This window comes from Trichomycterus rosablanca, chromosome 15, assembly GCF_030014385.1.
Source record: "Trichomycterus rosablanca isolate fTriRos1 chromosome 15, fTriRos1.hap1, whole genome shotgun sequence".
NCBI classification, from domain to species: Eukaryota; Metazoa; Chordata; class Actinopteri; order Siluriformes; family Trichomycteridae; genus Trichomycterus; species Trichomycterus rosablanca.
The window spans coordinates 25,239,950-25,255,928 of NC_086002.1; the positions used below are offsets into that span (position 1 = coordinate 25,239,950).

The 15,979-nt window shown below is 37.4% G+C and overlaps 3 protein-coding genes across 3 annotated transcripts in view; 2 read left to right on the forward strand and 1 right to left on the reverse strand.

The window, feature by feature from the left end:
* Window positions 1-322: 322 nt before the first annotated feature.
* The window catches only part of LOC134329072 (uncharacterized), a gene marked incomplete at its 5' end in the record, with an annotated part of 63,802 nt that continues 48,145 nt past the window's right edge, over window positions 323-15,979 (forward strand). Inside the window, one exon of the mRNA XM_063010318.1 lies at window positions 323-594. Within this exon, the coding sequence (XP_062866388.1) occupies window positions 323-594 (272 nt within the window). The remainder of the gene's footprint in view (window positions 595-15,979) is intronic.
* On the forward strand, window positions 1,280-1,707 carry LOC134329009 (histone H2B-like). The gene has a single exon (XM_063010251.1). The coding sequence runs from the start codon at window positions 1,280-1,282 to the stop codon at window positions 1,652-1,654; it is 375 nt and encodes a 124-aa protein (XP_062866321.1). The 3' UTR covers window positions 1,655-1,707.
* LOC134329110 (uncharacterized) overlaps window positions 14,822-15,979 on the reverse strand; it is a 6,721-nt gene continuing 5,563 nt past the window's right edge. The window contains 1 exon segment of the mRNA XM_063010357.1: window positions 14,822-15,235. Within this exon segment, the coding sequence (XP_062866427.1) occupies window positions 14,845-15,235 (391 nt within the window). The 3' untranslated portion in view covers window positions 14,822-14,844.

Consider the following 15,979-nt stretch of genomic DNA (forward strand, 5'->3'; position numbering starts at 1 on the left):
AAGTCCGTCTGTTTCGGTATTTTTGATGAAATCATGCCTAAAGATAAACATGACTTCCTGTGGTTAGTACTGTGTATTGTGAAGTCTAAATTATGGAAAACAAGATGCAGAATGACTATTGACCAACAGTTTGTTTCAGCAGAGAATGTTTATAAAAATATAAGAACTGAACTGAAAAGAATAAGAACAATGAATGTTTTATTTAAGGACTCTGAATTGTGGAAGATTTTAAAATTGTAAATGATTGTCTTGATAATGTAATGTAATTTCCATGTACTCTGATGAAGTTTAAATAAAATATAAAAAAAAAAAAAGCAAGGGCGGCAAAGGTCTTGGAAAAGGAGGCGCTAAGCGTCACCGCAAAGTTCTCCGTGATAACATCCAGGGTATTACTAAACCCGCCATCCGCCGTTTGGCTCGCCGTGGCGGTGTGAAGCGTATTTCCGGCTTGATCTACGAGGAGACCCGCGGTGTGCTCAAGGTTTTCCTTGAGAACGTCATCCGTGATGCCGTCACCTACACCGAGCACGCCAAGAGAAAGACCGTCACCGCAATGGACGTGGTGTACGCTCTGAAACGCCAGGGACGCACCCTGTACGGATTCGGGGGTTAAACGTTCAGACCTCCACGTTAACACAACGGCTCTTTTAAGAGCCACCCATATTTTCTACAAAAGAGAGAGTACTCCTGCTTTATTATTAATATTGTTATTATTATTAGTAGTAGTACGTTCACTGATGCGTAGATTTGCAAGTCACTCGTTTAGCCCCAAAAGCTTGAAAGCATCATTATAAATAAAAATAACACATTTACTGATGCATTTTTTTCCAGTTCACTTATGTAGCTCTAAAAACTTGGTGTTATCATTAGTAGTTTTAGTATTACGTTTACTATCTTATCTCTCGTTTAGCCTTCATACGGTGTGTTTGCATACTACCTATGTACAGCCATACTGTAGATTACACTACAATCATTAACACGATCTTTATCTATCTGTAAAACATTTAATAAAATATTGCTATTGAATCTTTTATATTCGGTTTTTAAACATGTATCGACCTCAGATTAAGCGGGAACAGACAACAAAGAACAGATTCTAGTGAATGGGTCAGAAGGGGGCGTGGAACGGTATGTTGTCTGTCCAATAAAAACCCAGGACCTTGGACCAATCAGAGTTACGTGTTTCATCTTGTCTTACTCAGCATGCAGGGTTAATAAAGCGGGCGTGTAGAGCGTCTACATTCACTTGCAGTTTGTTCTAGAAGAAAACAGCAGCATCATGCCCGAACCAGCGAAGGCCGCGCCCAAGAAAGGCTCCAAGAAAACCGTCACCAAGCCCGCCGCCAAAGGAGGCAAGAAGCGCAGAAAGGCCAGGAAGGAGAGCTACGCTATCTACGTGTACAAGGTCATGAAACAGGTCCACCCTGATACCGGGATCTCCTCCAAGGCTATGGGCATCATGAACTCCTTCGTCAACGACATTTTCGAGCGTATCGCTGGTGAGTCCTCTCGTCTGGCTCACTACAACAAGCGCTCCACCATTACCTCCAGGGAGATCCAGACCGCCGTGCGCCTGCTGCTCCCCGGTGAGCTGGCCAAGCACGCCGTGTCCGAGGGTACCAAGGCCGTCACCAAGTACACCAGCTCCAAGTAAAGCGCCTTAGTCGCTCTGGCAAACCAACGGTTCTTTTAAGAGCCACCCATCTTATCAAGTTAAGAGAATTTTCTTCTTTTTTTAAGTATTATATTTGAATATATTATTCACACTGCATTTCGGTAGCTTTCCATGTTAGTAATGCCTTATCTTCTTTTATTTATTTATTAATATATTACTGTTTTTGGGCCCTGACTGCCACTATGTGGTGAGTTTAGAATAACACGCAGAATCAAATCTCACTGTACTAAGATAGTTTGACGCACTCAGAGCCGTAGAGAGAGTTGCGACACTTCTTGATCTCGCCGCCACGCGGTCACGTGGTTCATGTACCCCTTGACATTAAGTAGTAGAGACAATATACAGTACAGAGATTAAAGAGGTTTTTTTTGCATAGGAGTTGTTTTTTTGCATAAACTAACCTCCCTTCACTTTCCTGAGGATTAATAATAATAATAATTTTGGCTAAACACTAAGCCATGTGGCTGGATTCATAAGGTTTACCTGCACTGACTGAACAGATTCATAAACACACTACCGTACCAGAAACATTATAGTGCAGGTACAGGAAATAGTATTAATTCATCTCTTATTTCATGAGTGATTAATAATCGATTCCTACATGTAATACATGAACTAATTAAAAAGATACTCTTTACCTCCAATTGAGTAAAAGTACTAGTATATACCTTCAAATGTATGAAAGTAAAAGTAACATGATTTATTATGGCTCTAATGTTTCATTATCATTTCTGTAACAAGACTCTTGATGAATCAACTCATTTTAGGTGAAAAGACTCGAGTGTCATTCATTAATCTGACACTAATGTTTATTAAAATTATCATAAGAACAAAACACTGATTGGTGTGATCGCTTCACGCTTCCTTTATTTTGACAATGTTACGTTTTTATTCACACATAAACCAAAAAGAAGATTGTTCAGAATGTAGTGGAGAAAAAAGTAAGACATTTGACTACCAAATGTGGTGGCGTTAAAGTAAAAACTCACCCAACTAGTTACATTTACTTAGTTACTGTCCACCACTGCTAATGTATGCCTTAATGCAGGAGCAATATATTAATTATTTTAGTAATTAAGGTACAAGTGTCATCAGTTATTCATGAGATTCATACAGGTCATCAGGATAATCATCACAAATATTACCTCATGTCATGTTTGTGGTGCTTAAACTGAAAAGTGGTGCTTAAATATTCCTTATTTAATTTTATGTTCTGTTGTGGATTAAATAACTAAAGATTTGTCATGAAATGAAGCTGACCGTGTAATGGTCAACTATTATCATTAAACAGCATTAAGTGGCCCCATTTATATGCATTCTGAGCAAGCGTTGTTCAATTGTTTTATTTAGACACAATGCCGCTTTTAGTCTTTACGTATCATTTGCAGATAGCAAATTATCAGTTTTCTTGTGCCTCATGTGTGACAAATTGTCATTGGACTATATGTCCATGTTTAGTGATGATGCTGATGATGATGATAATGTCATAATAACAGAAGAAGAGCAAAAATTTTAGAAAATCACAGGATTGCTGGCCTAAAACAAGAACAAATACAACAGAGAAAAAACCCCACTACTACTAATATAAAGTACTACTATATGTATGTAATATATACATATATATATATATTAATTATAAATACAAATGCAACAATAAAAAAAAAAATCTTTATCTCTATATCTGTTTTTTCTCTTTCTATTTTATTCAAAGAGCTTTATTAGCGTGACTGTTGTAGTACTTACAGTATTGCCAAAGCATTGAAAAGACAGAATATGAATGTATATACAGGAAAAAAATAAGGAAATATGAATTAAAACAATAAAAAGTACTAAAATAAACACATGTATATATGGAACACTTTCTCTTTGTGGGTTAATTCAGACTGTTCCTCTGTTCGGGTGTATCAGTCCGTGTCTCTCAGACTGTTGCAGGCAGAAACATACTGAGCTGCTACAGTGCTGCTCTCATTCTCCTCTCCTAACATGATGCTCAGTTTCTGACCGCTGTTATTTATGTAGTATGTAGATTCAGATTCAAGTAGCTCTATAGGCATGACAGTAGGAAACAATATTGCCAAATGGTCGGTGTTTTCCTTAGGACTTCTATCACTTCTTAGGACTTAAATCATTCTACAGAAATCAGCATGCAGGGTTTCTGTTGGATGTTTGTCCCATTTAATAGAACTGTGAGATTTCAGTGGACCCCATACTTCACTCCTGTACAGTGCAATGGGCTGTATCACACTAACAAATAATTTACTCCAAACTGAGGTGGGGATGTCAATGTTGTAAAATCTCCTACTGATTGCGTACGTACAATACTTTAGTGCATTCACTGCCATGCTGAAACTCCCTGATGCAGTAATGAGTACAGCCGTGGCCTAGTGGTTAGGGTACTGGACTAGTAATCAGAAGGTTGCTGGTTCGAGCCCCATCACTGCCAGGTTGCTGCTGTTGGGCCCTTGAGCAAGGCCCTTAACCCTCAATTGCTCAGATTGTATGCTGTACTGTAAGTCACTTTGGATAAAGGCGTCTGCTAAATGCTGAAAATGTAAATGTAATGATGAGACCAAGGTAAGTGTACTGCATTGTGTGCTCCAGGGCAGTGCTGACCATGGTAAACTGGTGCCATGTGTTCCTGACATCTAGGTTTGTTTTTGGAACACCATCATTTTTGTTTTCTTCAGATTTACTGTTAGGGCCCAGTTCTGGCAGTACTGCTCCAACAGGTCTAGGTGCAGCTGCATAGAGTAGAAATTTTACTTCCCCGTCCTGCAGAGTGAGTCCGGGGGGCTGCACACTAAATCATTTATGTAGATATTAAACAGTGTCGGACTCAGACTGCAGTCCTGCAATTCTGTGTTGTGTATTGTGTATGTTTGTCACCAGTTCTTACAGCACTTTTGTTTCTTAGTAGTATCTGTGTGTGTTTGAGTAAAATGTGTGTATATACACTTACACACACACACTTACACACACACACACACACACACACACACAAATACATAAAAAAATACATACATTAAAGAAAACACATATACATGGGTATGGCATGGGTATGGCATGGGTATGGCATGTGTATGGCAGTTGTAGCCTAGCGGTTAAGGTACTGGACCAGTAATCAGAAGGTTTCCGGTTCAAGCCCCACCACTGCCAGGTTGCCACTGTTGGACCCTTGAGCAAGGCCCTTAACCCTCGATTGCTTAGATTGTATACTGTCACAGTACTGTAAGTCGCTTTGGATAAAAGCGTCTGCTAAATGCTGAAAATGTAAATGTATGAACGTAACAGCTACATGACATGTTGTTTGTGTGTTTTCACATTTTGGCCACCAGATGGGAGCCACGCTCCACTAATTGTCTATTGGTTTTCCATAACATTAAAAGTAACTAGTTATATTATAAGTTACTACTACTACTACCATCACCAATAATACTATTATTACGACAACAACTATAATATTAAAACCAAATTGATTATTATGAGTAATTATGATTATTTACAGTTAATATTTTACAATATGTCTATCCTAAAATATATACCCTGTGTTGAGTACTTAGAATAGTGTTTTATTATTGATATTGATACATTATTCTGAATAATAATTACTGATTATTATTCCTCTTTTTTTGCAAGCTGCAATTTACTGCTCCCTCTTCTTTACTGGCATGTTTTTGTTCTGTTACTCTGTTAAGTGCGAAGTGAAACACAGCTACCAAGCAGGACTAGATCGAGTCCAGGGTGCTTAACTGTCATGTAGCAGAAATGGAAGAAAAAAATAAACATAACAATTTATAATAATAATGGTGATAATAAGAAGAATATTTTAATACACTAACATTCATTTCAGTTATTCCTACATATTTGTGCTGTAAGATCTACAGAACATCCCCGTGTCAGCTTTAAGTTCACATATACTGACACATTTCTAAAACAACACATGGCTCCAACATCCACATTCTACTGATCTTTCTAACACTTACAAAACAGATTCAAGTCTATTTTAGTTATTTATCTGATACATCTCTTTTATAAAGATGCACTTTTTAATGTTTAACTTAGAAATAGCTTCAACACAGCTAACACCGACACATACAATGTCTTATTTCACTTATTTGGCTTTTATTGATACACAGCTAAGATCACTTTCACTTTAACCAAGATGTGTCTGGCTTTGAAATATGTTTATGAAATGTTATGCTTTAGCAGAATATGACTTATAATTTCCCATTTCTCACAATACAGTGGAATATACAAACACATTTTTAACACAGATGTCACTTATAAAGACTTTATAAATCGGTATTGTTCAGCACCGAAGAATCTGAAAACTTATTTACTCAATTTGTATTTATTTATTTGTTTAATGTATTCATTGTAGTTATGTATTTATGTAGTTAATCACTCATTCATGACCCTAACACCCAATTTAACAAAACATTAATGACTCTAGCAGTCCAGGTGAGACATATCCACCTATTTTACTTACATTTTTTACTCTCTCTCTCTCACAAACACACCTGCAAAAGCTAGCAACAAACACAAGCGTCCATTTATATATTACACATTCCTAAACACAATTTTACCTTCATGTTTTATTCACCCTACACCTAGTCCTACACCGCTGCAGGTTTTTTAGATGTATTTTTTTATCCTAACGTGTTTCTAATGCTACTTTCACAAGCACTGAAAGGTTTTTAAAGCTATTTGTTTGTTTTATTTCAATTTCACTACAAATTTGACTTAATATGACTTTTGGTCATACACTGCTCTATTCTCCCACTCTGTCTTATATCCTAGTATGGGTTATTTTTTGGGCTACATTGTCATGTCTCTAATGGCTATCTGTCCCACCTAATTGTACAATATTAAAATTATAGTATATTGTAATAAGGTTTAGGGTTGCATAGAAGCCCTGTTGAATTTCTTTTTTTAACATGTTTAAAACTGCAAAATTATTAAAATTAACTTTAGTTACAGAAAAAAAAAAACATCAAATCGATTGTGGACCAATTTACTGAGGAAAAACTACAGTGGCCAAGAAGTGCAAAACAAATTAACATTTTAGAAAACAAATTTACAACAAAAACAAATTTACTAGAGCTGGGGGGTATTCCAGAAAGCGGGTTTAACAAACTTTAAACTTAAACCTGAACTCCGAGTTGACTTATCTCACCGTGTCATAGCCGGAGTTTTCGGTTCCAGAAAAGCGGTTCAGGGTTAGATTACTCAACTCTGAGTAGATTGAACCCGGCAGAAGCGCGTTCACGGTTACCTATAAACAGGCATTCTCAATGGAGTGGCGATAAATGGATTCACCATGGATGTGAATGAAAGAAAAAGTAGTCCGTAATATTTTGCACCAATAGAACTGTTTATTTCAATGTTTGCATGTGCAGATCATGAAAATGTTTTAAATGTAAAAGTAATACAGCATCGTCCGTAAAAAAAGATGTCGCAAATGGCAAATAAAAAAAAGTTAGTTAAATGTGAGTTAATGCGTGAGTTTAAATTCAATAAAAAAGCTTGTTGAAACATAATTCAACATTTAGCAGAAGGATAGGGCAAAATGTTTAATGTCAGTTTGTCACGATTTTACACGTTTTTTCCCTTTCATTTACTCAATCTAGGTGTAATCCAAGTGGAATCAGATGCACATAGCAGCAGATAAAAATTAAATACAAAAACTGTCAATGTTCAAGGCATGTTTATTACATGTAAATCATTAGTCTGTAGTGCATAAACTGTGGAATATTAAGAACTGCATTGGTACAGTCTGAACACTTTTTATTGCCATCTCTTCAGTGATTGGTGGAGTGGTTTTGAGCCTCCTGCAGATGTTAGTGATCTAAATGTCCCTAGATCCTGATGAGTATAAATAATGTTCTTTAATACAAAAAAAAACACTGTTGAAGAACGATAAAGAAACCATCTCCGCTGCCTTAGAGTGGGATGATACTGGGAGGCCTACAGAGGAACAGTATATGTTGAACATAGAGCATGGCATTTCATTTGATCTACCATGATGATGTGTGTGACTGTCCTCTAACAGAATGTAATGGGCAGTTCTGAATCAAATGAGGGACCATCCACCTCCAAAGCTCAGCTTAGAACAGTAAAAATGTCTTACCAAATATCTGAAATATTTAGAACACATTAAGCTATGGTTGATCATAACATGCTATTTTTGTCTCTTAATTTCAAGTTGGGTGTAAATAAGATGGATTATACAAGGTCTATCTGGAGTAACAAACTGCAAAGTGTGATCCTCAGGTGGAGCATATAAAACAGTAAAGGCTAGAAATTCAGTTGCTTGAATTTAAGTTGGGTGTCGGTGCTAAGGGTGTATAAATATAAATGTTCTTACTAAAGAATAAGGACAAGGAAATTAACTTGTTGCATTCTTTTATTTTCAGTGATCATTAACAGAGCCTGACCATTTGTCTTCAATGTTTGTAATGTGGGTAGCATCACATAAGATCTTGATGAAAGCATCTGCATAAGATGGAGAACAGTATACTATAGGTTATACTAACCTATAGGTTGCAGAACATGTATTAAATGTTACACTGTTTTATTTGACATTCGTTCATTTTTTAAGATAATGGTCACTACCTGTATGTGGAGGAATATTCTGTCTGCTGTTCAAATAATAAAAGACAACATTTTAATAAAATAAAATCCACATCTGTCAGCTACCCACCCACACACAACTGTAACATGTATGCATATGATAATATGTGTAAAAATAATACTTGAACAGACCCATAACAGGGCAGTTGCAACATTCATTGATAAGTACAGTGAGGGAAATAAGTATTTGATCCCCTGCTGATTTTGTAAGTTTACCCCCTTACAAAGACTTGAACAGTCTATAATTTTTATGGAAGGTTTATTTTAACAAAGAGAGACAGAATATCAACATAAAATCCAGAAAAAAAACATTAAATAAAATGTATGAATTAATTTGTATTTAATTAAGGGAAATAAGTATTTGATCCCCTACCAACCAGCAAGAATTCTGACCCCCACAGACCGGTTATGTGCCCATGAGGCACACAAATTAGTCCTGTCCCTGTATAAAAGACTCCTGTCACAGAATCAGTTTCTTCCGTTCAAATCTCTCGACCACCATGGGCAAGACCAAAGAGCTATCAAAGGACGTCAGGGACAAGATCGTAGACCTGCACAAAGCTGGAATGGGCTACAAGACCATCAGCAAGAAGCTTCGTGAGAAAGAGACCACTGTTGGTGCAATAATTCGAAAATGGAAAAAATACAAGATCACAGTCAATCACCCTCACTCTGGAGCTCCATGCAAGATCTCACCTAGTGGGGTAAGAATGATTCTGAGAAAGGTGAGGTCAGTCCAGAATTACATGGGAGGAGCTTGTCAATGATCTCAAGGGAGCTGGGAGCAAAGAAATGCTGGATATGACCCCAAGAACACCATCCCCACCGGGCATTTCTCTGCCTCCAAACACGGCGAGTGGAGTTGATGCCAAAGAGCTAAATTTTGGTCTCATCTGACCATATCACATTCTCCCAAGCTTTCTCTGAATCATTCAGGTGTTCATTGGCAAACTTCAGACGGGCCTGTACATGAGCCTTCTTGAGCAAAGGGACTTTGCGGGCACTGCAGGATCTCAATCCATTACGGCGAAGTGTGTTACTAATGGTTTTCTTAGTGACTGTGCTCCCAGCTCCCTTGAGATCATTGACAAGCTCCTCCCGTGTAATTCTGGGCTGACCTCACCTTTCTCAGAATCATTCTTACCCCACCAGGTGAGATCTTGCATGGAGCTCCAGAGCGAGGGTGATTGACTGATCTTGTATTTTTTCCATTTTCGAATGATCGCGTTTTTTATAGAGAGTTTTTTTCTCTCTAATTTAGTTAGTTTTAATACGCTTTTATAGTGGGTTTGCTAGTTCTTTTTAATTTTTATTATTTTTTTAATGCTTAGTTTTAGTTTAGTTTTTATTAGTTCTAGTATTAGTTTTAATTTAGTTTAAATAAGTATTGTGTAATAAAAACTCAACAAAAGATACCATTTAAAAATGTTTTTCAAATACTGTTGAACAACCAACTGTCCACAAAAACTGTAACAGTCCACATGATAGCAGCCGTAAGTGCAAAATGTGTATAATACTGCTGCTGAAATGTAGTTGTTGACAGTTACCATCTTTCAGCCAGTTATTTAAAATGAGCTGGTAAAACATGAACTGGTAAAAGTGAGGATCTTTACCTGTCCATAACCCTGCCACTGAAAACAGGCGCTCATAATATGAACCATTTCTAGATGCAACACCAGTGGTGTAACTGGGAGCTCATGGGCCCCAGTGCAAAAAAAAAAATGTTGGGCCCCCTCAACAAATTGCATACACTGTAAAAAATGAATCAGTGGTCCAGTAGATTTTTTACAAATGTTTTGTGTTAAATTTATTTAATGGAATTAAGTTCTTGAATTTATGGCTATTGTTTGAGTAAATTTTACAGTAGTGTTCAAAATAATAGCAGTTCAACACCATTAACCTGATAAATCACTGTTTTTAGTAGAAGTGATATTTCTACATAGCAAAAAATTGACTTGAAAGTGTAGTAGAGTAATGAAAACAAAACAAACCCAACAATTAGGACATGCATGCCGCTCATCCTGAGTAATCGAAGCATTGATTGAAAGGGGGTTGTTCAAAATAATAGCAGTGAGGAGTTCAATTGGTGAAGTCATTCATTCTGCAGAAGAACGGGTGTCAGTTTTGGCCCTTATTTAAGGTAGGAGGGTGGCAAATGTTGCACAGCTTGGTCATAGCACATTTTCTTCTGAAATACTGGGGAAAATGAGTTGTTCCAGACATTGTTCTGATGAACAGCATACTTTGATTAAAAAGTTGATTGTAGAGAGAAAAAACATACAGAGAAGTGCAGCAAATTATAGCCTGCTCAGCTAAAATGATCTCAAATGCCTTGAAGTGAAAACCAAAACCTGAAAGATACGGAAGGAAGCGTGGAACTACTGTTCAATTGGATCGAAGATTAGCCAAAATAGCAAATACTCAGTCAATGATCACCACCAGAAAGATCAAGGAACATGTGAAGTTACCAGTGAGTACAGAAGATGATTAAATGAAGCCAATTTACCAGCAAGAACTCCTTGCAAAGTCCCGTTGTTAAGAAAAAGACGTTTCCTGAATGGGTTCAAATCTGCCAAGGAACACATTGACTGGTCCAAAGAGAAATGGCTCAACATTGTGGACTGGTGAAAGCAAAATTGTTCTATTTGGGTCTAGTGGCCGTAGACAATATGTCAGACGACCCTCGAGCACTGAATTCAAGCCAAAGTTCACTGTGAAGACAGTAAAGCATGGGGGTACAAAATGATAATATTGGGATGTTTATCATACCATGGTGTTACGCCTATTTATCACATACGAGGGATCATGGATCAGTTTAAATATATCAGAATACTTGAGGAGATCATGTTGTCTATAACGAAGAAGAAATGTCCTTAAAATGGGTGTTTCAACATGACAATGACCCAAAACATCTTGGTGACAGACAAACAAGATTGAGGTAATAGAGTGACCAGCCCAATCCCCTGACTTCAATCCCATAGAGAACTTGTGGGCTGACGTCTGAAACACGTTTTTTTGAGGCAAAACCCAAAATTGCAGAAGAACTGTGGAATGTAGCCTAATCATCCTGGACTGGAATACCTGTTCAGAGGTGCCAGAAGTTGATCGACTCCATGCAACACAGATCTCGGAAACAATTGTTCTGCCACTAAATATTAGTTCAGTAATTTAAAGTAAAGAGAAACCTTAAACATTTTTTCATGTTATAGACAAATTTTTTGAGTTTTTAAAGAAAAATGCTGCACTGCTATTATTTTGAACAGCCTAATATTCATTTTTCTTAATTTTCTGTAAAGGATGAACACAAACTGGCTAAATGTTGTTAATGTTTTGATTTAGAATTGAATGTGTAGTATTTTCAGTGCATTTGCATTTATGGAAATAAAAGTTATTATAATGATTTTGTGCTTTATTCGCTTTTTTAAAATCACTGCTATTTTTTTGAACACCACTGTACTTATTAAACAATGCTATAAAATCTACTTATTTTATTTGTGTGAATATAAAAATAATAAGTTATATAAATAAGTTGCTTTCAATTTGCAAGCACTTCCAGTCTGTGCGCGTGCGTTTTTTTTTTTTTTTTTTTTTTTTAAATACACCTTCTAACCCGCAACGGTTGTGAAGAGCCTCCACAACGGAATCCAGATTGCACAGTTTGTGAGCAAATTAACTAAGGTAAGTAATTCTGTTCTATTAATCTGTATAGTTACCAGTTTATTACTGTAAACTTAGAATTAGTGTGTTAGAATGTGTCGGAATGCATGTCGTTATTACACTTACTTTAAATCAACAACATTATATGTGAGAGATGCTGTAATGAGTCTTGTAGTTTGATTTATTGCAACGTCTCACTTTTCTCATTTGAAAATAGGTTGAACTGTTCTTTAGGCTTGCCACTCACTCACACACACACTCACACACACACACTCACTCACACTCACTCACTCACACACACACTCACTCTCTCTCACACACACACACACACACACACAAACACTCACACACATTCACACACAAAAACTCTCACACACACACACACACACACACACTCACAAACACACACACACACACACACACACACACACACACTCAAACACTCACTCACACACACTCTCACTCACACACACACGCTTCTCATAAAACTTGAAACTGTATCTGTCGGAATTTGGACCCATTCTGTCAAAAAGGCTTTTGTATGGCTTCAAACTGATGTTGATTTCAGGAAGGCCTTGATCGATATTACGGAAAACCTGAATTCCTCAGCTGTGCAGTGGGGCTTCGGTCAGGCCACAGGAGTTTCTTGAAGTCGAGCTTTTCTTTATGTGTTTGTGGATTTTGCTTTAGAAGTCGCTTATGACACTTGTTAACACTTGTTTGCTATCGTTGCGGCTGAAACACATGAATTTCCAAATTAGAAAAAGCATCATTGTGAATACGGTTGTTTTTTTGGCCATTAGTACTATTACCAGTATTATGGTTAACATTAAATATTCTTCTTATTATCATCATCATTATTCTAAATTGTTATGTTTATTATTTATTTTTAGATTTTTTTTTCCATTTGTTAACTGAGGTAGTTAGGTGGTTCATTTTTCAACCTTTTTTTGTAACTTGGCAAACATCTCTTTTGGCTGAGGTAAGTTAGCTAGCTAATAAAAACTTCTCATTTTAATGCATTGAGGAAACAACTTTAACCCAGTGTTGAGAGCAAAGTTAAAACTCGATAACACAGATGATTAGATGAATGAAGTTTTATCTGAAGCTGGAAAAAAGTTTTGCATTTATCTGTAAACATGCTCAGCTTGTTAGAGAAAACATAGTTAACTTAATTTAAACCTCATGTCAGGTTAGTTAACTTGGTTAACCACAACATAACGAGTCATTTTTTTGCAAACCTCAATTATCTTAATATTCAGTCATTTGTGAGACATATTTTAATTATTCCAATTTGGTGCATTTCATTCTAATATAGATAAAACTATAAAAATGTAATTAAAATGAAACTTGTTAATGTGACAATTAGTCCAAAAATGTAATGTTTATTAACTGCATGTTTTGACAAGACAAATTAAAGTATTAACAAATTACTTTTGACCCTTTTCATACCATAATAATTGATGTTGCAGGAACCTGAAGGTTTAGAAGTGGACCAGCCCTCATTGGCAGTAGTTGTGATGATGAACATGAGAGCTTCTGCAGGTGACACACTAAAGGACATCATGATTATTATTGAGAAAGTACATGTCATCACAGGACTAAAAGATAATGCTATAGCTTGTGCTGCCTTCCTTGGCTTGACCTATGTGCTAAACCTCAGTTATCCCAGCCGGCAGACATTACAAAGGCATGGCTGTGGAAGAAGAGAGCCAAGTATTGGACTGGCCTACCAGAGAGAACGTGTGGAGAATTTTGTAAGAAGTGACTATGACAACAACCGTGTACTGTTGCACACCTTAAGACTTCAGTTTTCAGGAACAATGGCACAAAATACACCAGAACACTTCATTGCTAGATATTCAAGGTGCCAAAACATCTTTGTGTTGAGACGGAATGGCAACATTACAAAGTGGTAAATGCTTTACCATCCCAGCTTTTCTGGAAGGTGCTGCAGCCCTGAAATGCAAGAATGGATGTTTACTAACACATGAAATAAAGCTGACCAGGCAAAAACTGAAATTAACCTTTATCGCGTTAATTACCGCGATTAACGACAGCCTTAATAATAATATAAACTATTTCATGAGACACACATCAGGGAGCTCAATCTGAGAACATCAACTTAACTTTTGCTGTGGTCATTTTGCAGGCTAGCGTGGAGAGCAGAAACGGAATGTAAACATGAAGTGCCGTCAGGGAGCCCAATCCCCCCAATCTCAATCCGCTCCCTACTCACTCCCCCTCTCCACTCCGCCTCCGTTTGCGCGTTCACGTGGAGGGTCCCTCTGTAGTGGATTGTTAGTGAGGAGGGAGCGGATTGGGAAAGACCGCATGAGGTACCGTACGGTGCCGGCAGCTCACCTAAAACTGCTCGAGTGGAAAACATCGATTTCATATCAGTTCACAATGCTCATAAATAAAATGATGAACACGAAAACGAAGGCTATTCTATCTATAATTTTAGTACGTTCTTGTTAGTTTTGTAAACGCCTAATACAGTTACAGTTAGTTATCGTTTTTTATTTTATTTTAACAGCACCGGGTTTGTTTGGCGAGATCAAGGAGTGTAGCAACTCTCTCTCTACGGCTCGGAGTATTATATTAACTTTAAGAGTACAGTGACATTTTATTGTGTGTAATCTCCTAAACTCACCACATAGTGACAGTCGTGGACAAATCGTGAAAAACAACAGTGACCAAAAATAGTAATATATTAATAAATAAATAAAAATCAAGTATTATAAACATGTGAGGCTATCTAGATAAAGTGGGTATAACATATTCAGATATAATATTTAAAGAGGAAAATTCTCTTAACTTGATAAGATGGGTGGCTCTTAAAAGAACCGTTGGTTTGCTAGAGCGACTAAGGCGCTTTACTTGGAGCTGGTGTACTTGGTGACGGCCTTGGTACCCTCGGACACGGCGTGCTTGGCCAGCTCACCGGGAAGCAGCAGGCGCACGGCGGTCTGGATCTCCCTGGAGGTAATGGTGGAGCGCTTGTTGTAGTGAGCCAGACGAGAGGACTCACCAGCGATACGCTCGAAAATGTCGTTGACGAAGGAGTTCATGATGCCCATAGCCTTGGAGGAGATCCCGGTATCAGGGTGGACCTGTTTCAGGACCTTGTACACGTAGATAGCGTAGCTCTCCTTCCTGGCCTTTCTGCGCTTCTTGCCTCCTTTGCCGGCGGTCTTGGTGACGGTTTTCTTGGAGCCCTTCTTGGGCGCGGCCTTCGCTGGTTCAGGCATGATGTTGCTGTTTCTTCTAGAACAAACTGCAAGTGAATGTAGACGCTCTACACGCCCGCTTTATTAACCCTGCATGCTGAGTAAGCCAAGCTGGAACACGTAACTCTGATTGGTCCAAGGTCCTGGGTTTCTATTGGACAGAGACACATACCGTTCCACGCCCCCTTCTGCCCCATTCACTAGAATCTGTTCTTTGTTGTCTGTTCCCGCTTAATCTGAGGTCGATACATGTTTTAAAAACCGAATATAAAAGAACTAATATGTAACTAATGTTTAATGTTAAGAATTTTTTCTAAACATGTTGTGCCAGAACAAAGAAAGACAAACAAAGAAACAATCCTAAACCCTATTACAATTTACTATAATCGCCATGTTTGTCGCATTTTTTTAAAAATTGTACAATTAGGTGGGACAAACAGCCATTAGAGACATGACAGTGTAGCCAAAAAAAAAACATATTAGGAATATGGAAAGACAGTGTGGGAGAATACAGCAGTGTATAATCAAAAATTCATTTTAGTTCAAATCAGTACAGTTGTAGTGAATATTGAATTTGAAACAAACAAATAGCTTTAAAAACCTTTCAGTGCTTGTAAAAGTAGCATTAGAGACACGTTATGATAAAAACAAAGATCTAAAACAATTGCAGCAGTGTAGGAGGAGGTGTAGGGTAAATAAAACATGAGGGTAAAATTGTGTTGGAATGTGTAATATATAAATGGACAACACCAGTGTTTGTTGCTAGCTTTTGCGGATGTGT